General features: G+C 46.7%; 1 protein-coding gene across 1 annotated transcript; it reads left to right on the top strand.

Annotated features, from left to right (window-relative positions):
• The first annotated feature begins 811 nt into the window (after positions 1-811).
• On the top strand, positions 812-23337 carry RP9 (RP9 pre-mRNA splicing factor). Its single transcript, XM_051853290.2, has 6 exons — positions 812-1119; positions 7996-8026; positions 9310-9439; positions 15231-15322; positions 18448-18509; positions 22700-23337. The coding sequence occupies exons 1-6, from the start codon at positions 968-970 to the stop codon at positions 22896-22898; spliced, it is 666 nt and encodes a 221-aa protein (XP_051709250.1). The 5' UTR covers positions 812-967; the 3' UTR covers positions 22899-23337.
• Positions 23338-23854: the final 517 nt, after the last annotated feature.

Here is a 23854-nt window from a genome sequence, read left to right as displayed (position 1 = left end):
CTCCAGCCTACTGGAGGAAGAGCAAGGTACACAGAGTATATTGTTTTAGCAGAAAGCAACAGCCTGAATCAAGATGAGCAGCAAACTATCCCAATAAATACATTTTGGGTTAAAAAAAAAACAGTATCAACACTTATATTTTTGTAAAATTAAATCATATTTTGATAAAAATCCCTTATTTATTTGAGAAACAGAGCTTATATCCACTCTTTCATTCCCCAAGCCTTCATAGCCCCTGGGCCAGGCCAGGTCACAGCTAGGAGCTGGGAACTCAATCCAGGTTTCTCACTAGGTGGCAGGGACCCAATTTATTGAGCCGTCACCATTGCTTCCCAAGGGCTACATTAACAGGAAACTGGAGTCAGGAGGAGAGCTGTGCATTAAACCCAGCCACACAAATGTGGGACGTGGGTATCTTAACCGCTAGGTCAAATGCTTGCACCTTATGTTAGCTTTTATTCTCACTTCCCTCACCCAAACCTAGGCAAGCACAACATACCCTGACCATGCTTTAACCACGAATCCCATGCCCTGGAGAACAGGCGAATGTACATGGAGAGCCTTGCCTTCTTCCCCAGACGCATGACGCTTGCTAACACGTAACTAACATGTAAGGAACACCTCGTGCGTCACTGGGGCGCACACGAGACTCGCAAATGGGTGGGGACCCCACGGAGGCAGCCCTGGCCCCAGAGGTGGGCGTGGCCACCAGGGACCCTCGAATCCCAGGAAGCCCTCAGGCTCCACCCAGGCCCTCGGCCGCCGCTAGGGGGCACCCGCGGGCCTGACGGCGGGGCCCGGCCGCGGGCAGGCGGGGTGGGCGGCGTCGGCCGGGACAGCCGGGCCCGCCCGGGCGGGCTGCGGGGCGGCGGCGGGAGGGGGCGCTGCGGGGCCGGCGGGCGCCGCGCGGAGGAAGTGCCGTCTCGGCGGCTGCCGCCTGCGCCTGGGCCGCGCCGCGGGGGCCGCGATGTCGTCCGGCCCGGGGCGTGACGACCCGGGAGCAGGGGGCGCGCGGCGGCCGCGGGAGCCGCCTGAGCAGGAGCTGCAGCGGCGCCGGGAGCAGAAGCGGCGGCGGCACGACGCGCAGCAGCTGCAGCAGCTCAAGCACCTGGAGTCCTTGTGAGTCCCCGGCGCGCGCCGCCAACGACGGGGCCTGCGCTCGGCTGCCCGCGGGGGCCAGGCCGGGTCTACGAGCCCCGCGGGTGGCCAGGGACCCGGCCGCCGGGGCCTTGTCCGCTGGGTCTCCCCTCAGAGCCCGGGGCCGGCGACCGGTGTCTGGCAGCGCGGGCCCGGGACTTAAAGCCCCCCGTGACGGGGGATCTGGCCACGGCCTGGAGGGGGCCACGCAGGCCCGATCCGCGTGGGCGCCTCCTGCGCGCACGTGGGTGGGGGGCTTGCCTGGTCCCGAGCCGGGAGGCGAAGACCTGGATTCCTGGCGCCATTGGGAGGAGCTGAGTGTTCTTTGAGCGGCCGTCGGTGTGTGTGTGTGTGGGCCGAGTAAGTTGAGCCGAGCACGTTGGTCCCTGTTGTTTCCCGTTTGAGTCCGGTGATCCCCGCTGAAGTGAAGAAAACCCACCCCGTGGCCACCCTCCGCTGCCCGAGAGGGGTGAGGAGCCAGCCCGAGAGCTGAGCCTGAATTCGGGAGTGTGGACCTTTTCGCCCCAGTCCTGAGGAGTCTGTGCCGGGACCCGGGCCCGGAGTGCTGAGAGGGACAGCTGCAGCCCGAACTCGGGGCCAGGGTGTCCTGTCGAGGGGTCAGCCTGGCCCGACTGCGGCGCCCTGCGCTCTCCTAGCTCCAGACAGCCTGGGAGGGAGAGCCGGGTACAGGCCGGCACAAGGTCACTTTCCTGGGCCCTTTCAGGTTCCTTGGCCGGGCTACTGGTTACACCGAGGACCCGGGTCAGCGGGAGAGAAGCTGTCTGAATTGTGTACCCAGGCCCAGGAGCGTCACCAAATCGGAGACTCAAACATGCTTCTAGGCGTGTTGGAAAAGCGGTGGGGGTGGGGGGGGCGAGGGGAGGAAATGTGGGGAGAATGGAGGCGGCCTGGTAGGCAGGTAAGTCGGGGGTGGGTCATAAGGACTCACACAGCTGTCTTCCAGATAGGGTACGGCTGTTGTGAAAATTCCTGTGACAGGTGTAAATTTCTGTTCTTCAAGGGCCTTCCCACGGGCCTTGCAGGCAGTTGAGTGTGGGCTTAGTGTTGGCTGGCTCAGAGTAAGTGGTGTGTCCGGGTGCCATGTTCGGAGGTGGCGTGTTCAAGTGTTGCCAAGTTAGTTGGAGGAGGTTTCCTGAGGTCCAGTACAGTATCAGGCAGGTTAGTTCTGCAGCCCTTAAGTTCTCTGTGATTTTTGCATTAACATAGAAGTGGTGATTTTCATATTAGCGTAGAAGTCGGTTTTTTTAAGTTCAGTGTGTCCACAAATTGTTTCTGTTTCAGTCGCTTCTGGTTACCTGCACTAGGTCATGTAAGGAAAGGCCCTCAAGGAGTTAAAATCTTCCCTTATTAACCTGTGGCGGCTTTGATGCACAATTCTAATGGGGCCTGGCCTACTCTTTCCAGTGTGGCCCCGGAGCTGGCTGACTCTTCTTGGCCTCGGCTAGGCAATGGTGCAGGTGCAGGCCCTACATTTCCCACATGCACATTCAGGCTCGGTTCTGGCCCCTTCACTTCACTTTCTGGTGCTGAAGGTCTCCAGAGATCTTTCCCCAACATACAGGCAGGGAGGCCCCAGCCTTGCCCAGCCTTCCATATCTTTTAGTGTTTGCTGCCAGATGTAGTTAATACCATATGTATATTTTTTTGGTAGTTCATAGAGCTTTTTCATAAAAAGAGAGATTATAACCCACTTTACAGATGATAAAATGGAGGCTCCCTGGTTAAGTCGTGTGCTCAAGGATATGTTGTCCAGCCTAGAGCTGAACCCAGGTGTCTGATTCTCAGACTAACAGTTTTTCCTGTTCCAGAGTTGTTTGAATGTTGATGTATTTGCTTTGGCTACTTCAGAATCTTGTTCGATTCTTAAATTAAGCCATATTCACGCCAGAGTACTATTTACGTGTTGCATGAAACCTGAAATGGCACCAAAATGCTGTTAAAACAGTGGGCTGCCTAACTCCACACCATCACTCTCCGTTCTTTCTCTGTCCCTCTCTCCCTCCAAATAAGGTTTTCATGAGCAAATTCTTTTTGTTTTTAACCTTTGCAATTTAACTGCATATTTCTAAACTATATTCTATACTGTTTTCTTTCACTCAACAATTTTAGGCATATCTGTCAACCTCTTGTCATAAGAGGTAAGGATGTAGAAGTGGCCAAAGCTGGGAACCAGGAGTGCAAGTCAGGTCTCCCACGCGGGACATGAATTCAGTAACCTGAGCCTCCCAGGGTCTGCACTGGTGGGAAGTCGGAGCTAGAAATTGAGCCCCAGCACTGTGATATGGGATGCAGGCATCAGTCCCCATGCCGACCGGTGTAACCAGGCGATACTGTTCATCCTTGAGACGGGTGGTGTGCTGAGTCTTGCTTCCTCGTCAAAAGCCTCTGTTTTTCATTTCTTCTGCTTCCTGCTGCTGCTTTCCCTGCATAGGGTCAGCAAGCTGGGGCCATGGTAGAGGTAGAAAGGTGTGGTACCTTCCTTTCCTCACCTGGTAAGGGGGAGGCCTCAGACAGGAGACAATAGCAAGTATAATGAAAATCTTACATGACATAGGAGCCTTCAGGATGAAGGCCCAAAAAGTGCTCCCTGTTGTGCTTGGATCACGTGAAGAATCCACACCCGTGTGGAAATGTGATTGGACAGAAAGGCTGTGACCTAATGGCAACAGACTGCGGAGGCGGCCTTGGTGGGTTCCCTCCCCAGAGTTTCTGGGCCTTGCTCCTGGCTTTGACTTGGCGCTCCTGGCTTCGGCTCAGCACAGCTCTCGCCATTGTGGCCACCTGGGGAGTGAACCAGCAGACAGAAGACCTCTCTCTGCCTCTCCTTCTCTCTCTATGTAACTCTGACTTTCAAGTAAAATAAATATATCTTTTAAAAAAGAAAAGAAAAGAAAGTCCCTAGCTTGCCAAAGCAGTTAGGGATCCCCTTTGGTGCCCTGACAGTACTTTGCACACATGTTCCACCTACCAGATAACCCAGGAGTTCGTTTTCGACTTAGAATCTTCCTTATCTCAATAGGCATTGGTTACTTTCTATACCTGGTATCTTGCAGTTATCCTTAACTAACTCCCCTCCCCACTTCCTGTCTTGAATGCCAGTCCTGGATTCCATGGCTTCTTTCTATTTTTATTCCCCCATTTTACTACTGCATGTTCTCTAACTTCCCAGGAAAGAGTATGTCGAAGTTAAATCTGTAGACACAGCATGTCGTGTCTGAAAATTTCATTTTCAAACTGATAGGTAATTTGGCTAGGTATGGAATTCTAGGTTAAAAAAAAAAAAAAAAAGCTTTGAATTTCAGAGGTGGCATCCCAGGGTTGCTGAGGAGTCTGATGTCATGCTCATTCCCTGTCTTTTAAGTTACCTGTCCAGTGTCACCCCACCCTTACAGAGCATCCTGTGGTTGCCATCCACAAGTTTCACGGTGATGTCCATGTTTCTTGGCGAACTTTTTTTTTTTGGCTTGGCATGTCATGGGTGTGTTTAGTACATAAGTAAACTTATATTTTGTTTCCTCTTCTGTTTTTCCTATTTCTTGGATTTCTGTTGATCTCTGCCTTTCCCTTCTGGCATCTATCTCTTTGTCTTTTTAACTTTACAGAAGACTTTATTTCTCTGCAGTAGATTTAGTTTATTTTTTTTTTTATTTGTTTGGAAGTCAGAGAGACAGAAAAAGACACATCTGCAGGTTCCATCCCCAAATGCTCTTAACAGCGTGGACTGGGCCAGGCTGGAGCTGGGACCTGGGAATTCAATCCAGATCTCCCCCATGGATGGCAGGTTCCCATCGTGGACGGCAGGAGCCATCACCGGCTGCCTTCCAGGATGTACATTAGCAGGAACCTGGAGCGGAGCTGAGACGTAAACCCAGGCACTGCAATATGGGTTGCAGGCATCCCGAGCAGTATTTTAACCACCACACCAAACACCACCCCTACAAAACATGCTTTTTTATTATTATTATTATTTATTTATTTGGAAGTCAGAGTTACACAGAGAGAGGAGAGGCAGAGAGAGAGAGAGAGGTCTTCTATCCTCTGGTTCACTCCCCAATTGGCTGCAACGGCGGGAGCTGCGCCGATCTGAAGCCAGGAGCCAGGAGCTTCCTCCGGGTCTCCCACTTGGGTGCAGGGGCCCAAGGACTTGGGCCATCTTCTGCTGCTTTCCCAGGCTGCAGCAGAGAGCTAGATCGGAAGAGGAGCAGCCGGGACTAGAACTGGCGCCCATATGGGATGCCGGTGCTTCATGCCAGGGCGTTAACCCTCTGTGCTGCAGTGCTGGCCCCCAAAACATACTTTTTAAAACTCTGTTGTATTTCTGAATTCATGGACTCCCAGTTTCTATCAACCCAGTCCTGGCCATTTTGGAGCGTGATACAGGGAATGGGAGCTCTCTTTGTATCTCTCTGCCTCTCAAATAATTGTTTCGTTTTGTTTTCTTTTAATTTAAAAATACCTGGGGAAGGAAGACAGATAACACAACAAGCCACGTTGAATGGGAAGCACTCCGCACTCTGGTGGTTTTTTACAAATTGAATTCAGATGCATGCTTCTCTGTCTGCACAGCAGTTTTCCAGACTTCACCCCCCTGCCAAGCCCTCAGGGGCATCTGAGTTCCACCCATATTCCTGCCTTTGCTGTCACTCAAGAGCTCCCGCGTGTCGGGCATAACAGGGTGGCCACTGTGGGCATCTGCAGGAGTTGGGTCTCTGCCTTCCAGCCCCTTTGATGCAGGGCAGGAACAAGTGTGTGAGGAGGAGTAGGCTTACATGAAGGACTCTTGTCAAGGAAATCCCACCCCAACATTCAAAAACTTAAAGGAGTAATATGAAATAATTTGCAAAAGAAAGATTTTTGCCTCATAGATAATTGAGTCTTATTGTTTGGAGCAATTACCGTCTCAGTGAATTAACATTAAGGCTTCTCAGGGGGTACAAAAGAATGGGGCTTTGCTAACTGTTTTTTAAATTTTAAGAATTAACTGCAAAGATAAGTGCAGATTCTTAGCTGCCACAGAAAACAACCTATACATAAATATGTTCCAGATTCCTTATCTTTTCTGTTTAGTGTTAAATACTACTTTAAACCTTGACTGGGGGGCCAGCACTGTGGCACAGTGGGTTAAAGCCCAAGCCTGCAGTGCTGGCATCCCATATGGGTGGTGGTTCAAGTCCCAGCTGCTCCACTTCTGATCCAGCTCTCTGCTGTGGCCTGGGAAAGCAGTAGAAGATGGCCCAAGTCCTTGGGCCTTTGCACCCACATGGGAGACCTGGAAGAAGTTCCTCTTAGCTCTGGCTGTTGTGGTCATCTGGGAAGTGAACCAGCAGATGCAAGACCTCTCTCTCTTTCTCTACCTCAATTCTCTAAAAAAACAAATAAACAAAAAACCTTGACAGGTATACAGGTATCTTTTTTTTTTAATTTTTTTTATTTGACTGGTAGAGTTATAGACAGTGAGAGAGACAGACAGACAGAAAGGTCTTCCTTCTGTTGGTTCACTTCCCAAATGGCTGCTATGGCTGGCGCTGCACCAATCCAAAGCCAGGAGCCAGGTGCTCCTTCCTGGTCTCCCATGCGGGTACAGGGGCCCAAGTACTTGGGCCGTCCTCCATTGCCCTCCTGGGACACAGCAGAGAGCTGGACTGGAAGAGGAGCAACTGGGACTAGAACCCGGTGCCCATATGGGATGCCGGCGCCGCAGGCGGAAGATTAACCAAGTGAGCCACAGCGCCGGCCCAACAGGTATTTTTCATGAAGGACTTATGTAGCTCTAGAAAAAATACCAACCACCTTTCTTTAAAATTGTGAAACCCGTGGTAAAATAGACTTTAGGGAATGCCATTGTTAATAATGTATTTCAAAATGAACAGTGACATCACGCCCTTTTTGATCTTGGCAAGATCAGATAGATTTTTTTTCTGTGAACTTGGATCTCCATTAGGCCATATGCTGCTGTGTGTACAGCTCTGACATGTTTATCAGATCTGTGGCTTTATACACTTCACTGCCACGCTCATTTCGGTCTCAATACATAAGGCGCAGCGTTAGTGTTTCTAATGAGACTGTCATCTTCCCAAGTTGTGCAGATTTCCAGTGTTTTTGCTGGGTCAGGCCTGTGTCATACCACCACTTTGTGTTAGCAAATATTTTAAACAGCTGCTGTGGAAAACGACTGTGACATACTCAAGAAGCTAATTCTGTTCATATCCGGTTGTTTACTGTGCAGGGCTCAGTGGGCAGATCCTCCTCTGCCCCTTCAAAAAGCTCTGGTTAGTGGATAGCAGCGTTTCTCATCCGTCCTCTGCCAAGTTGTTTTCCCCTGTTATTTTTCCCTTAGTCAATTTTCCTAGACACATACCCCTAATAACCATTCTCTTCTAAAGGGTCTCTTAAACCAGGATGAAGAAAATGTTCTCGTTGTTGTAGACTTTTCTGAAGTATCCGAATGAATCGTTCCCTGGAGCTGCACAGAGATGAGGCCCAGACCTGAGCTCAAAGTGTTTGTGTGTTACTCCTGGGCGGAGGCACGCACCCCTTTAAGGAGTGTTGGGCTTTCAGTCCGTGGACACTGGGTCTGTGGAATGGCCTTCCTGTCTTGCCACCTGTCCTAATGCACACTTCTACACTCAGCCTGCTGCGTCCTTCTCGGGGTTCAGTCCCTGAAACACAGCACCGTCTGGTGCCACAGAGCAGCTGAGCCTGAGCAGAGGCCCATTGCCGCTCTCCCAAGGTGATGCCTGGCCTGCACGTGGGATGCGGCTCTGATTCTCATTAACTTGGTGGGTTCTGTTCCTGTTAATGTGACTGATGATTTTCTCTGTGTTTCTTCTTTTCTAGTTATGAAAAACCTCCTCCTGGACTCATCAAGGTGAGTGTGAAGTTTGTATTCTTGGTTATTCCATTAGACAGGTTCTTGGAGACTCAGCCACTTGTTAGGAGAACGGGTTACATAAGAATTTAAACCTGCTTTTAGGAAAATCCTGTTTCTTCCCTGCAGGTGCTAGACAGCTCCTAATTTGTGGCTTTGTCACCAGCCAGTGCTTTTGTGGAAGCGGTGTTTCCCTCCCCCAAGGAACCAGCGCGGGCCGTGTGTGTGTGTGTGTGTGTGTGTGTGTGTGTGCGCGCGCGCCTTGCCTCTGTTCTTTCACAGCTCTGCTGCCCCCTTTCCTTGCTTGTCCAACCTCATGTGGCCCCTGGGTACATTCTGCTGGTTTCCTGAGTGTCTTCAGCTTGCAGAACAGTAGGTTCAGACCCAGAGCTCCGGCGCTGCAGCCTCCCCTGTGCGGGGATCCCTCCTCCAGTGCCACACCTTGGTTTCCAGTTATTGCTGCATGAGGCAGGACCCAGGGCAGCAGTTAAAGGCTGGAGGGACTTGTTGTGTTTGTTAAATCTCAACTTTAAAAAAAGATTTTTTTGAGAAACCATTCTCCTTTTATAAATTTGATATTCCTGGAAACATGATAATCGGGCTCCACTCATGTAAATTGGGTCTGCGATTCACATGGGAGACCTGGGTTGAGTTCCCTGCTCCTGCCTTTGCACATTGAGGAATGAACCAGGGATGGGAACTCTTTCTCTCTGCGTCTGTCACTACCTGTCTGCCTCTCGAATTAACAGATTAAAAAAATAATTATTTAATTTTTTTAAAAATCAGAAAGTTTAAAAAAATAAACACCTTACCTGTAATCATGAAAGTGCCTGTCAGAGACATGATATGTATGACAGTGGCCTTCAAGATAGAGCTGGTTATTTTAATATGACATGCAATTTCCCTTATTCTCGAAAACAGCCTTGTATACTGTAATTCTTACCTTTTCTCATTACACAAATTTTGAGGTCATGAAACTTTTTTCTCATCTTCAAATCTGTCTGCGATCAGCATTTAGCTCGCAGACCATTCCTGTCTCTAGGACATGTTTCATCCATCCCTTTCCTCCCAAGAGAAGCCATGTGGCTGCTTTGCTGTAGCTCCTCGGTGTGTTCATTTCCAGTTTTTCTTGGTGGGTATAACTTGTCTTTCTCTACTTTTTGTGGAATAATTGGGGATGACTGTGGAACCAGCAGTGCTTGAGTGGGTTCCAAAGCAGGCAGAAGAGAATTCCCTGGCTTTTTCTGCCACCGTGTTGCTTACATTCTGTTTCCTTCCTTCAGGAAGATGAGACGAAGCCAGAAGACTGTATACCAGATGTACCGGGCAACGAACATGCCCGGGAGTTTCTGGCTCATGCGCCAACTAAAGGACTTTGGATGCCCTTGGGGAAAGAAGTCAAAGTGATGCAGTGTGAGTGAGGAGGAGTTTCAAGGAACACTCCCCGACACACGCAAGTCCCTGCCACTGCCTTGAGTTGTGTGCTTCTTTTCTTTAACTCACCACACTAATCGAAAGTCCTGACATGATCTCCATTTTCTAGGGAAGGAAGCTGGGGAATACATGTTAGCAGGTGCCCAAGGGAAGAGGGAGAACTTAGCTTGGGCTCTGGGGCTTTTTTTTTTTTTTTTTTTTTTTAAAGATGTATTTAAAAGGCAGAGTCACTGAGTGAGAGGTGTTCCAACCACTGGTTCACTCACCAAATGGCTACAGCAGCCAGTGCTGAGCCAGGCTGAAGCCAGGAGCCAAAATCTCCATCCAGGTCTCCCATGTTGGTGACAGGAACCTCAAGTATTTGAGCTGTCATCCCCTGCCTCCCAGAATCACATTAGCAGAAAGCTGAGGAGCCAGGACTGGAACTGGCACTCTGATATGGGATGCAGGCATCCCAAGTGGTAACTTAGCCCACTGTTCCTCAACACCTACCTCCTAAGCAGTACTTTTTTTTTTTCAGTGAATATTTGGTAATTTTATTGCAAAATAAACATCCTTGCACTCCAAAAAAAATCCATTTTCTGTTCAGTATTACGTGACATATTCACAGTAATGATGAATCAGATTCAACCTACAAAATATCCAGACCTAACCATTTATACAGAATATGGATGCTGGAACTTTCTTGCTTCTCATAACATCAATCTTTGCAATGGTGGTCTACTTAAGATTAGTTCTCTTTGAATACATTAACTTTGTAGGAAAAAGGAAAATAACAATACTATTTATCATATGCCTTTTATGCTTCGACCACTATTTCACTATGTGCTTTCCATGTTAATTTACTATCTAGAATAGCCTCCATCATAACACCTGAGGACAATGGTGCAATACCAGCTTAAACTCGGAGCCTGGACCTCCATCTAGACGTCCCAGTACTTGGGCTGTCCTCCATTGCTTTCTGAAGTCTTGGATTGGAAGCTGAGCAGCTGGGATTCCAATCAGCACTTGGATAAGGGCTGCTGGCATTGAATGAGATGGCTTAAACTGTTGGACCACGATGCCAGCCTCCTAAGTGGCATCTTAGCCACTGCACCAAATGCCTGCCCACTAAGATTCTTTCTTAATAAACAAGTACTGTCTATTACTTTCCTCAAATCCCTGTAAATGGGATGTTATAAAAGTCACAGAAATGTAGTATCTCATAATTATGAGATCCAGAATCCCAACATCTGTTTCACTGCATTGAAATCGAGCTGTTGGCCAGGCTGCACTAACTCTGGTGGCTCAGGAGCAGTTCCATCCTCTTTTTTTTCCAGCTTCTGGTGGCTCTTGTATTCCTCTAAGTAGTATCTTAACTGCTATGCCAAGCATCTGCCATTTTTGTTACAATTTTTGGAGTTCTGCTTTCCATGTACTGATCTCCAGTTTAACCCCAAAATTGTTCCTACACATGAATATTAAGTCCTTTAATTCAGACAGTTGGTTGAATTCAATTCTGTCAATTTCATATCTGCCTTCTGTGGATTACCTTCCTTTTTTTTTTTTTTTTTTAACGTTTTATTTATTTATTTAAGAGGTAGAGTTACAGTGAGAGGGAAAGAGAAAGGTCTTCCATCTGCTGGTTCACTCCCCAAATGACCATAATGGATCAGGAGCGTATTCTGGGTTTCCCACGCGGGTGCAGGGGCCCAAGGACTTGGACCATCTTCTACTGCTTTCCCAGGCCACAGCAAAGAGCTGGATCAGAAGAGGAGCAGCCAGGATTAGAACTGGTGCCCATATGGGATGCTGGCACCACAGGTAGAGGATTAACCTACCATGCCGTGGCGCCGGCCCCATGTGGATCACCTGTCACCATCTGTATAGAGTATGTCTGTGCCCCTAATTCATCTGCTGATGCCCTAATCTCTAATGTAATAACATTTGGAGGTTATACCTTTATGAGGTAAAATTAGGGTTAGACGAAACCATGTAGGCATTTGGCGCAATGGTGGAGTCATGACCTGGAGCCATGAACTAACCAGGTTTTTAAAAGTGAGATACAGGTGTGCCGGCGCCGCGGCTCACTAGGCTAATCCTCCGCCTTCCGGCGCCCGCACAGCGGGTTCTAGTCCCGGTCGGGGCGCCGGATTCTGTGCCGGTTGCCCCTCTTCCAGGCAGCTCTCTGCTGTAGCCCGGGAGTGCAGTGGAGGATGGCCCAAGTCCTTGGGCCCTGCACCCACATGGGAGACCAGGATAAGCACCTGGCTCCTGGCTTCGAATCAGCACCATGCGCTGGCCGCAGTGCGCCGCCCGTGGCGGCCATTGGAGGGTGAACCAACGGCAAAGAAAGACCTTTCTCTCTGTCTTTCTCTCACTGTCCACTCTGCCTGTCAAAAAAAAAAAAAAAAAAGTGAGACACAGGCAAACATATTAACTGTTAGACTAAGGACCTACTCCTTAGCCATTCTTTTTTTTTTTTTTTTTTTTTTTTTTTTTTGACAGGCAGAGTGGACAGTGAGAGAGAGAGAGACAGAGAGAAAGGTCTTCCTTTGCCATTGGTTCACCCTCCAACAGCCGGCGTAGCCAGCGCACTGCAGCCGGCGCACCGCACTGACCCGATGGCAGGAGCCAGGTACTTATCCTGGTCTCCCATGGGGTGCAGGGCCCAAGCACTTGGGCCATCCTCCACTGCACTCCTGGGCTACAGCAGAGAGCTGGCCTGGAAGAGGGGCAACCGGGACAGAATCCGGCGCCCCGACCGGGACTAGAACCTGGTGTGCCGGCGCTGCAAGGCGGAGGATTAGCCTAGTGAGCCACGGCGCCAGCCTTCTTTTTTTTTTTTTTTTCTTTAATCATTTTCATTTTATTTGAAAGGCAAAGAGAGATCTTTTTTCTTATTTTTTTTTTAAATTTACTTATTTGTTTTATTATTTGAAAGGCATGGTTAGAGAGAGAAAGATACTCCATCTGCAGGTTCACTGCCCAGCTGGCAACAAGAACTAAAGCTGGGATAGGCCAAGAGGCAGGCACTTCATCCAGGTCTCCCACATGGATGCCAGAGTCCCAAGCACTTGGACCATCTTCCCCTGCTTTCCTAGGTGCATTAGCAGGGAGCTGGATCAGAAGTGGAGCAGCCTGGACTTGAACTGGTATTTCAGTATGGGCTTCTGGTGTCACTAGAGGCAGCTCCAACACACTGCGCCATGCCACAGCATTGGACCAGAGAGAGATCTTTTATCTGCTGGTTCGCTTCTTAAAAACTTGGCAATAGCTGGGGCTGAGCTAGGCTAAAGCCAGGAGCCAGGAACTGTATTCAGATCTTCCACATGGATAGCAGGGACCCCATCACCTTCTTTCTCCAATGGGAAACATTAGGAGGAAGCTGGAATCTGAACAGGAGTCAGGATTTGAACCCGGGCATTCCAGTATGGGATGCAGGTATCCCAAGCAGTGCTTCAACCACTGCACCAAATGCCCACCTCTCCTTGGCCATTCGTGACGGAACTCCTGATTTATTCTTTTTGGAAGGAATTCCCTTTCTGTCACCTTGAAGGAGGGAATGAAAGCGTGTGACTATCTGCAGTTAGTCTGTAGAAGTCTACCGTCTGCTTTCTAAAAGCTTGTTGCCTACTACCTGTTTAATAAGGTGTCTGATTTTGTCTCATGTATTTTACATTTCTGTCCATTGATTTTTAAAATGAGAAGGTTTGTATTGGGAGCAGTTTTAACAAGAAGTTAAGCTAAAGCTTTGATTTCCTTGACCTGTGCCTCTAAAATGCCTGTGGAGACCCTAGCAGTGTGTTCACATGGTGACCATGTAAAGTTTTACAAGGAGAGGTAAGCCTGGTGGCACAGTGGGTTAAGCTGCTGCTTGGGGTGCCTGTGTTCCACATGAGAGTGCCAGCTCAAGTCCTGGCTACTCCACTTCCCATCCAGCTTCCTGCTGATGCGTCCTGGAAGGCAGATGATGGCTCGGGTGCTTGGGCCCCTGCCATCTGTGTGGGAATCTCCCACAGGGTTCTGAGCTCCTAGCTTCAGCCTGGCCCAGAGCTCGCTGTTGAGGCCTTCTGGGGAGTGATTTAGCAGAAAGAAGATTTTCTCTCCGCCCCCCACCCCCCCTTCCCCGGCTTTTCAAGTAGATGAAAATAAATCAGCATTTTTTGAATGTTAAACTTTTCCAAGGCAAGTTATTTTTCAATGCTATTCCTAAGCAATCTTTCCTCCTTCAGACTCCCAAAAACTTATACCCAACCAAGATGGGAAGCAAAGATGTCCCCATGTGCATGTGAACTACCAAACTGGTTCTCAAATTTTGATATACCTATAAACCACCGATATATCTTATTTATTCATTCATTCATTTAAAAGTAGAATGACACAGAAAGAGATAGAAAATCTCCCAGCTGCTGATTCACTCCCTTAAATGTTGCAACAGCCAGATCTGGGCCAAGCCAAAGCCAGGAGCCAGGAACTCCATCCTGGCCTCCCATATAGGTGGCAGGGGCCCAAATACCAAGCCATCATGCACTGCCTTCTCTGGGAAGAGTCTGGGATGCTGGATTGGAGTGGAGCAGTCGTGACCAAACCAGCACTTGGGGGGATGCTGATGTCACAGTAGGCAGCTTAAACTGCTATTCCACAGCACCAGCCCAGTACAGCTATAAACTCAGGTTATTGGCATTTGTTAGGGGGCCCTGATAGTCTGCATTACCAGCAGTCTCCTTCATGTTTTCATCTGTGCTGTGGAGCACGGTTAGAGTTCCTGGGATCACCTTTTCTTCAACAGTAACAGAATTTTGAGCAGACATGGTATCTTCTGGAGACCTACACGTGAATGCAGGTGCTGCGGCGGGTCACACCCCTTCAGTTTGGCCATAGAGAAGGCTTTGGTTGGATGGAGGGTTGTCCTTAAAGTGTGGGGAAGACAAGGACAGAGACAGCTTAGAGGCAACCACTGAAATCCCCAGACTTCATTCTTTTTGATGATTTCCTGCCTCCAATCCTTCTGTAGAGATAAAAGGGGAAAACTTTCTTTCTTTTCATTGCACATTTGCTATAGTTGCCAGCATGAAAGACAATTGGCTGGTCCTACCTGTGACCTCATTTCATGCCTCCTGACCTCCCTGGTTGTACCTGCTCAGGTCCCAAACACAGGTTCTCACTCCAGCGCACCACTCCCAGTTTTCTAACTTGCCTCAAATTCAGATGGTTCTGAAAGGATGGAAACAGGTGAGAAAAGTAACACGGATCTCCTCAGCCTTCTGCTGTTTCTAGTGTACCTCCTTGCAGGACAATCTCCCTGTCGTGCAGGTACCATTTTATTAGGGTTCTGATTATATCAGCACTTTAAGAGAATCTGTGGTTTCATTCACTTAAAGGAGAAGATTTGTATAAGGGTTGATTTGACCTGAGAAAGAAGCTCTGATCTTTTTGTGCCTAAATGTATGAATGAAGATGAAGCCCACTTTATGAACAGGAAGGATTTACTCTACAAATTATACTGAGGCACACTAAAGAGAAAATCCACATTTTTCAGTACTTTTGTATTGGATTGCTTCATAAATACTTGTGAATTGAGTATTTATTCCTAAAGCTACAAGATTCAAAGATGCTTGAGTTGACTTATGCACTCTGGAGTCTAACTTTGATGGCTCATGCACTGATTGTATTTGCTCTTAGAACTGGAGTGTGATGATGACAAGCTTTAATATAATTAAGTGTTGAGTGAAATGTGACCTCCATTAGTTGAGACCGTTTTACATCAGTATCCTTTCTTTGTTTTTAGGTTGGCGTTGCAAACGGTATGGTCACCGAACGGGCGACAAAGAATGTCCTTTCTTTATCAAAGGCAACCAAAAGTTAGAACAGTTCAGAGTAGTAAGTAAAACCCCAGTGTCCATTTACATTTATGAGAGATGGTGAATATTCGACAAGCCAGGGAGTCACCAGTGAGCTGAGTGGTCGTGTAAGACACAATCCTAGAAGCCTTTTGGCTTCTGGTCTGCCTGATCTAATTTTGCCTGTTAAATGGCATTTGTGTGACAGCTCAGCTCATTATCAGAAAACTAAATTCTATTAAAATGTTCTTTATTTTTATACCTTTGGAACAGTGCTGCATTTTCTGGAGCAGTCATTGTTATATGTTCAACCCCATTTTTGTGAACTTATTTAAACAGTCAAGTCTCATGATGGTAATCAGAATTTTTGTTTCCCAGTCTTTATGTAGAAATTGGGTGTCTTCCCATTTTTAGCTAGAAGTGTGTCTAAATTTCCTCTCTAGATGAAAGGAAGACATGTCTGTCACTCCTCACTTTATCTTAAGAGTCATCTGCCTCACGTGTGGATTCCTCATTCAGTAACTGTTTCTGCCACATGAACTATGCCGTGTGTGAACACATTGGGATTATCAGTATAAAATGGGGACAACAGCCATTTTCCAGACTTTTCACAGTATTTAGTTTTATGTTTTCATTTTAATAATCTGAAAAAAATTCCTCAATGAAATACTTGTAAGTAAAATGTCAATTTTTATAAATACCGTAAAATATAGCTCAATGATAAATTTCAAATAACTTTAAACTTTAATTGACAAATCCACTTCCAAAAGTTTACCTTAAGGATTGAACAGAATGTTCATATATATATATATATATATATACACACTTTATGTCAATAATGTTCATGATTACATACTGATATGATTAAGAAAATCAAAACTAATATTTATAAAAAGTCCAGCATAAATGAATGTAGTATAGAAATTATTTAGACATTAGGAATTAGGTTTTAGAGGAATGTGCAATATTCTGGGAAAATATTCATGAAAACAAAAGTATAAAACAGTAGAGCTGTGTATAATCCAAATATAATCCAATTTTTTCATAAATTATGAATCATGAGTGGAAGAACTACACCATATGTTAACAGTAAGTATCCCTGGCTGGTGGAATTTTTAAATTCCACTTTTTTTTTTTTTTTTTTTTTTGACAGGCAGAGTTAGAGACAGAGAGAAAGGTCTTCCTTCCGTTGGTTCACCCCCCAAAATGGCCGCTACGGCCAGCGCACTGCGCCAATCTGAAGCCAGGAGCCAGGTGCTTCCTCCTGGTCTCCAATGCAGGTGCAGGGCCCAAGCACCTGGGCCATCCTCCACTGCCTTCCTGGGCCACAGCAGAGAGCTGGACTGGAAGAGGAGCGACTGGGACAGAATCTGGCGCCCCAACTGGAACTAGAACCCGGGGTGCCGGCGCCACAGGCGGAGGATTAGCCTAGTGAGCCATAGCGCCAGCCTAAATTCCACTTTTTAATAATATCTAAATTACTATACACGTTTTTTTGAGGTAATGGCTTTCCATATTTTACCTACATTATTCTTATATTTAAGACATAGAGGCACTTAAATTATCTAATCTAAATAATGCAATATGTTAACTTTTTTAAAAAAAGATTTATTTATTTATTTAAAAGACAGAGTTAGAGAAGGGAAGAGACAGAGAAAGAGAGATGTTCCAGTTACTGGTTCACTCTCCAAATGGCCACATTGGCTGGAACTTGGCCAGAAGCCAAGAGCTTCTTCTGGGTCTCTGACATGGGTGCAGGGGCCCAAGCACTTGAGCAATCTTCTGCCGCTTCCCCGGGCACATTAGCAGAGAGCTGGATTGGAAGTGGAGCAGCCAGGACTGAAACTGGTGCCCATATGGGATGCCGGCCCTGTGGCTTTACCCACTGTGCCACAGCGTTGGCCTCAAGAATATGTTAGCTTTAATCTACAAAATGAGAAGCTCTGTAAGTTGTTGCCATGAAATGCAATCCTGCCTCCCCACCCCAGAGGTGGGTTTGCTTCAGATAGTTTGATGTATACATTTCCAGACTTCTTTGCAGTATGTGACATGTATTTGTATGACTTTTACAGATATTTCTTACATATATTTTGTAAGTCATTTGTTTCACTTAATACTATCTCTTGCTTACCTGCTCATAAAAACCCAAGATAATTATATAAGTGATTCCAAACTGAAATACTGTTTGACACTTTCACTATGCCTCAGTTTATGCAGTTATTTCCCAGTGCAGAATATTTAATTATTTCCTATATATATATATATATTTTTTTTTTTTTTTTTTGACAGGTAGAGTAGACAGTGAGAGAGAGACAGAGAAAGGTCTTCCTTTTGCCGTTGGTTCACCCTCCAGTGGCCGCTGCGGCCGGCGCACCGCACTGATCCGATGGCAGGAGCCAGTTACTTATCCTGGTCTCCCATGGGGTGCAGGGCCCAAGCACTTGGGCCATCCTCCACTGCACTCCCTGGCCACAGCAGAGAGCTGGCCTGGAAGAGGGGACAGAATCTGGCGCCCCGACCGGGACTAGAACACCGTGTGCCGGCACCGCAAGGCGGAGGATTAGCCTAGTGAGCCGTGGCGCCAGCTAATTATTTCCTATATATTTGTAATAGAAAAATTTTGGCTTGTAGCCTTCATAAGTTTACAGTGACGTAAGTCTTTTTTTTTTTATTTGTTTTACTTGAAAGTCAGAGTTACACAGAGAGAGGAGAGGCAGAGAGAGAGAGGTCTTCCATCCACTGGTTCACTCCAATTGGCTGCAATAGCCGGAGGTGCGCCAATCCAAAGCCAGGAGCCAGGAGCTTCTTCCGGGTCTCCCACATGTGTGCAGGGGCCTAAGGATCTGGGCCATCTTCCACTGCTTTCCCAGGCCACAGCAGAGAGCTGGATGGAAGTGGAGCAGCCGGATCGCGAACCAGCACACATATGGAATACTGGCACTGTAGGCGGTGGCTTTACCCGCTATGCCACAGTACAGGCCCCCAGTGACTTAAGTCTTAAAATGATTACAACATGTTGAGCTTAAAGCTATGTTAAACAATGAAATCACTGGTTTTGGAAACACACAGGGATGTAGTAGTGGTTTTTGTTGCTGGTTTTTAGGAGTTTTTATTTAATAGCATTCATGCAGTCTAATGAAACCTTAACCCTCTCTGACCCTTAAGGCACATGAAGATCCCATGTATGACATCATTCGGGAGAATAAAAGACACGAAAAGGATGTAAGGTGAGGTCATCCTGATCATAACAATATCTATCTCTTATCCATTGAGAACAACCATACTAATATTAGGGGGATGGTTTGATAAATACAGTCCTTTAGTCGTCAGAGATTGAGAGCTGAGGTGTCAAAGCTGAATGGGCCAGTGTCAAGGAAATGAGCTGGCCAGACCCCTCCTGCTGGGTTAGCTTCAGGTGGTGGGCTTGATGCAGCAGACTCACTCCACTGGTGTTGATGTTGGCAGCCCACCTCAGTGTCTACTTTTCCTATACAGTCAATGCCTTCACATGATTTAGGTTATCTTCTACAGTGTCTTTAACTATCTGAGCTTTTGATAAAACTCATTTTTAGACATGATTAAAGTGGCGTGGGAAATGGGAATATATTTTTCAAATTGGTTCCATTGCACTGTAATTTTTTTTAAGTCATACTTTTCTTTTGAAGATTATTTTATTTATTTGAAAGTCATAGTTAAAAGAGGGAGAGAGGTCTTCCATTTACTCCCCAAGTGGCTGCAGTGGCAAGGGCTGAACCAGGCCAAAGCCAGGAGCCAGGAGCTTCATCCACATCTCCCACATGGGTGGCAGGGGCCCAAGTACTTGGGTTGTCTTCTGCTGCTTGTCCCAGACAATTAGCAGGAAGCTAGATCAGAAGTAGAGCAGCTGGGAAAAGAACCTGTAGCCATATGGGATGCTACTGTCGCACACAACTGCTTTACACACTATACCAGAGTGCTGACCCCTGAATTAAAATTGTTAAGGAGCTAAATCTATGATAAAAGAAAGCAACAGAGGAATGGTTAGCAAAATATGGCATCTATTAGTAATTATAATTGTAAGGGTTGTGGGACCATGCAGAAATAGCACACTTAAAGGAATATAAACTATACAGTAGGGGCTAGCATTGTTGTATAGCAGGAGGAGCCACCACCTGCAACACTGGCATCCAAGTGGGCACCAGTTCATGTCCCAGTTGCTCCATCTCTGACCCAGCTGGCACCCATGTGGGGGACCCAGATGAAGCTCCTGGATTCGGCCTGGCCCAGCCCTAACATTGTGGCCATCTTGGGCAGTGAATCACAGATGGATGATCTCTCTGCCTCTGCCTCTCTCTGTTAATTTTTTTCTAAATAAATAAGTTGTCTTTAAAAATATGTACAGTGGTTAGGTGTACAGTGAAGTAGGTATTTATAGGAACAAGAATGGGGAAAACATAAAATACAAAGGGACTTCAGAAAGCTCATGGAAAATGAAATTAAAAGATAAAAATAAAAGCAAACTATTTCCCAACATGAGTGCCCTCAAAACCAGAACACTTTTATGAGTGATAGTCCATGTCTGAAGGACTGACAGTCCTTGGAATGTACCGTGTTTGTGTTGTCTTTTTTACATTATTAACTGAGGAGAAATAGACACCCTTTAAAGATTTTTTTAAGATTAGGAAGCAAGGGGCCGATGTTGTGGCATAGGAGGTAAAGCCATCAGCTGTAGTGGCAGCATCGCATATGGGTGCCAATTCGAGTCCTGGCTGTTCTACTTCCAATCCAGCTCTATGCTAAGGTGCCTGGGAATGCAGCAGAGGCCCAAGTGATTGGGCCCCTGCACCCACATGGGAGGACCCAGAAGAAGCCCCTAGCTTCTGTGTGGCCCCACTCTGGCTATTAACAGCCATTTGGGAAGTGAACCAGTAGATGGAAGATGTCTCCTCTCTCTCTCTCTGTAACACTTGCCTTTCAAATAAATAAATCTAAAAAAAAAAAAATGAAGCACAAAAAAATTAGAGAGAGCCAAATCAGGACTCTGACACCAATACCCAGTGTTTTTCCAATGAAGCTCACAAACAGGACAGCACTGGTTTTTCGTGGTGGAGCTTTTGTGGACATGTGCAAAGCACTGGCTAGTTTTCACTAAGCTCTGATTCTAAGCAGATGTTACCATTCTTTAGCTCTCTACAGCCAACAAACAAAGTGCTTCAAACCTCCCAAAACCCTGTTGCCCTGACCTTTGCTTTTGACTGGTCTGCTTTTGCTTTGGCCCACTTCTACTCTGGGTATCCATTGCTTTGATTGTGCTTTGTTGTCAGGTTCTACTGGTAAAACCATTACTCATCTTCATTTACAATTCTTAGAAGAAATGCTTCAGAATCCTGACCCCATTCCTTTAAAATTACCATTAAAAGCTCTGGGGAGGGTTTTGTTTTGTTTTTATTTATTTAAAAGGCAGAGTGACAGAAAGGGAGTGACAGATCAGTCTTCCATCTGCTGGTTCACTCCCTAAATGCCCAAAACAGCCAGGGCTGGGCCAGGCTAAAACCAGGAGCCAGGAACTCTATCCGGGTCTCCCACATGGGTTCCGGGGGTCCAAGCATGTGAGCCATCATCTGCTGTCCTCCCAGGTACATGAGCAGAAAGCTGGATCCAGGGGCTAGCACTGTGGTGTAGCAGGTGAAGCCACCACCTGCAGTGCTGGTATCCCTCATAGGCACCAATTAAAGTCCCGACTGCTCCACTTCCAATCCAGCTCCCTGCTAATGGGCCTTGGAAAGCAGCAGAAGATGGCCCAAGTGCTTGGGACCCTGTACCTGCATGGGAGACCTGGGTGGAGATCCAGGTTCCTGGCTTCAGCCCCACCTGTTGCAGACATTTGGAGAGTAAACAAGCAGATGGAAGATCTCTGTGTCTCTTGTCTTTCAAATAAATAAACCTTTTTTCTTAAAAAAAAAAAAAAAAAAAAAAAGAAAGAAAAGAAAAAGAAAAGCAGCTGGATCAAAAGTGGAGCAGCCAGGACTCAAACCAGCATTCCAGGAGACAGGCATCCCAAACAGCGACTTAACACCCATCCCAGGGCCTGCTCCAAGAGCTCTGTTACATGCAGCTCACCTGGGGGCAGTGGTTTTGGCAGAAAGTTTGCTTCACTGAAGTATTCAATCTGCATTGTATACGCTGAACTGATGGAGACACCTGTGGTGCTGGCTCTTGATCCTCTTCAGTTAACACTTGAGGAAGAGTTTCCTGCACAGTTGATGTATGTGATCTGTTGCTGCATGTTTCAAGGTTTGTCTCTTCTTTTTTTAAAGATTTATTTATTGGGGCCAGTGCTGTGGCACAGTGGGTTAAAGCCCTGGCCTGAAGTGCCGGCATCCCTTATGGGCACCGGTTCTAGTCCCAGCTGCTCCACTTCCCATCCAGCTCTCTGCTATGGCCTGGGAAAGCAGTAGAAGATGGCCCAAGTCCTTGGGCCCCTGTGCCCACGTGGGAGACCCAGAAGAAGCTCCTGGCTTCAGATCGGCGCAGCTCCGGCCGTTGCGGCCATCTGGGGAGTGAACCAGCAAATGGAAGACCTCTCTCTCTGACTCTACCTCTCTCTGTAACTCACTTTCAAATAGATAAAAAAAGAAAAGAAAAAAAGTTACACAGAGAGAAGAGGCAGAGAGACAGGTCTTCCAACCGTTGGTTCACTACCCAGTGGCCTCTGGCTGGAGCCGCGCCAATCAGAAGCCAGGAACCAGGAGCTTCTTCTGGGTCTCCCACGTGGATGCAGGGGTCCAAGGCCTTGGGCTATATTCTGTTGCTTTCCCAGGCCATAGCAGAGAGCTGGATTGGAAGTGGGGCAGCCGGATCTTGAACCAGTGCCCATATGGGATGCTGGCACTGCAGGCAGTGGCTTTACCTCCTATACCACAGTGCTGGCCCCAATTAATCTCTGCTTAAAATGAGTCAATCAATTTGTTAACTGCTGATAACTTTGGGGCATGGGTCTCATCAACTTTTAATTTCTTTGAAAGGCAGAGAGAGAAAGGGAAAGAGGCTTGTTCACTTTTGAAATGCCCACACTGATCAGTACCAAAGCTGGTAGCCAGGAACTCAATCCAGTCTCCCATATGGGTGGCAGGAACCCAATTAATTACTTAGCCATCACCACCACTTCTAGCATCTGCATTAGCAGGAGACTAGAACCAGGAGCCAGGACTGAAAACAGGTGCTCTGTCATACCAAAGTATGGATCTGCTGCATGCTGCAGTATTTTTAAATCCATGCATACTTTTTCCATAGTATGCATTTCCCTGAACTTTTTGAAGAACTCATTTGTACGTAATGAAATAGCTGATTGTAAGTCCCCCTCCTCCACTTATCTAAAATAAAACTTAAGTTAAAAATCAGAGTTCATTGACCAATTTTTTTTTTTTTTAATGTTTAGGATACAGCAGTTAAAACAGTTACTGGAGGATTCTACCTCAGATGAAGAAGGGAGCAGCTCCAGTTCCTCAGAATGTCAAGAGAAACACAAGAAAAAGAAGAAAAAAGAAAAACATAAGAAAAAGAAGAAAGAAAAGAAAAAGAAGAAAAAACGGAAGCATAAGTCTTCCAAGTCAAATGAGAGTTCAGACTCTGAGTGACAATATCCTGACTTGTTCAACATTCTCTTCTCAAAAGCAAACACTGCAGCCAAAGAACAGGGGGAGTTGCCATCCGAGCATAACGGGATCCATAGACCAGAGAGAGGAGGGTCTTGGGTGTCACGGCTGTGAAGTCTCAGCACCACCCAGTGAAGAGCTGACCCTCAGCAGAGTGAGTTGTCTCTTCCTAGGATCCAGTGCTGAGTAGCAGCGGACTTGGCTCAGACAAGAAGGCTTGTTTCGTGTCCATCTCCCTGCTGGCCACCTGAGTGTGCCATTCCTGCGATACTCCTGCAAGGTGCAGGCTGAAGCATTGAGGAAGTTCTGGGTTCTGGGACAAATTCTGCCCCCATAATGGGGCGACTCGAGTCCCATGGACTTCAGAATCAACCCTGCTCTGTTGTTGAGGATAATTAAAGTTCATGATGTATTTTTTAAATGTAGTTATTTATGAATATGTGCATGTGGTCAAAATTTACAATGTTTGTATGGTTTAATTATGAAAACCTTTCCTTCCTCCCCTCTAACCACAGTTCTTTCCCAGTGTTGCCAGTTTCTTTTAAAGGTTCCCAGAAATATCTCATATTTCACAAATATGGGATGTTTTATACACATACTCTGTAGAGATTCACTTACATGTAGTACTTTTTAACTTCACCATGTAAAGTGACCATCTTTACATGGAGTGTGTACGACCTTGCCACCTTACCTATAAAGGGTATATGTTTATATTCAACTGATAGGATTTATTGATTTGGGGAACAGGTTCCTGTCACAGCAGTGAAGAATCTTATATGGAACTGGCTTACATCTTACTATGAGAGTCCTAAGATGTTCAGAGAGTAATTGACTCAGGAACCACTTAAGAATATAGGGCAGTTATACTAGACCTGGTCAGCTTACCCACCTCCCCAAGTCCATCCCCCACTTCCTCCTCCTGTTGCCTGAACATAGCC

The sequence above is a fragment of the Oryctolagus cuniculus genome, chromosome 16, assembly GCF_964237555.1.
Source record: "Oryctolagus cuniculus chromosome 16, mOryCun1.1, whole genome shotgun sequence".
NCBI classification, from domain to species: Eukaryota; Metazoa; Chordata; class Mammalia; order Lagomorpha; family Leporidae; genus Oryctolagus; species Oryctolagus cuniculus.
This window is presented reverse-complemented; position numbering and strand designations above follow the sequence as displayed.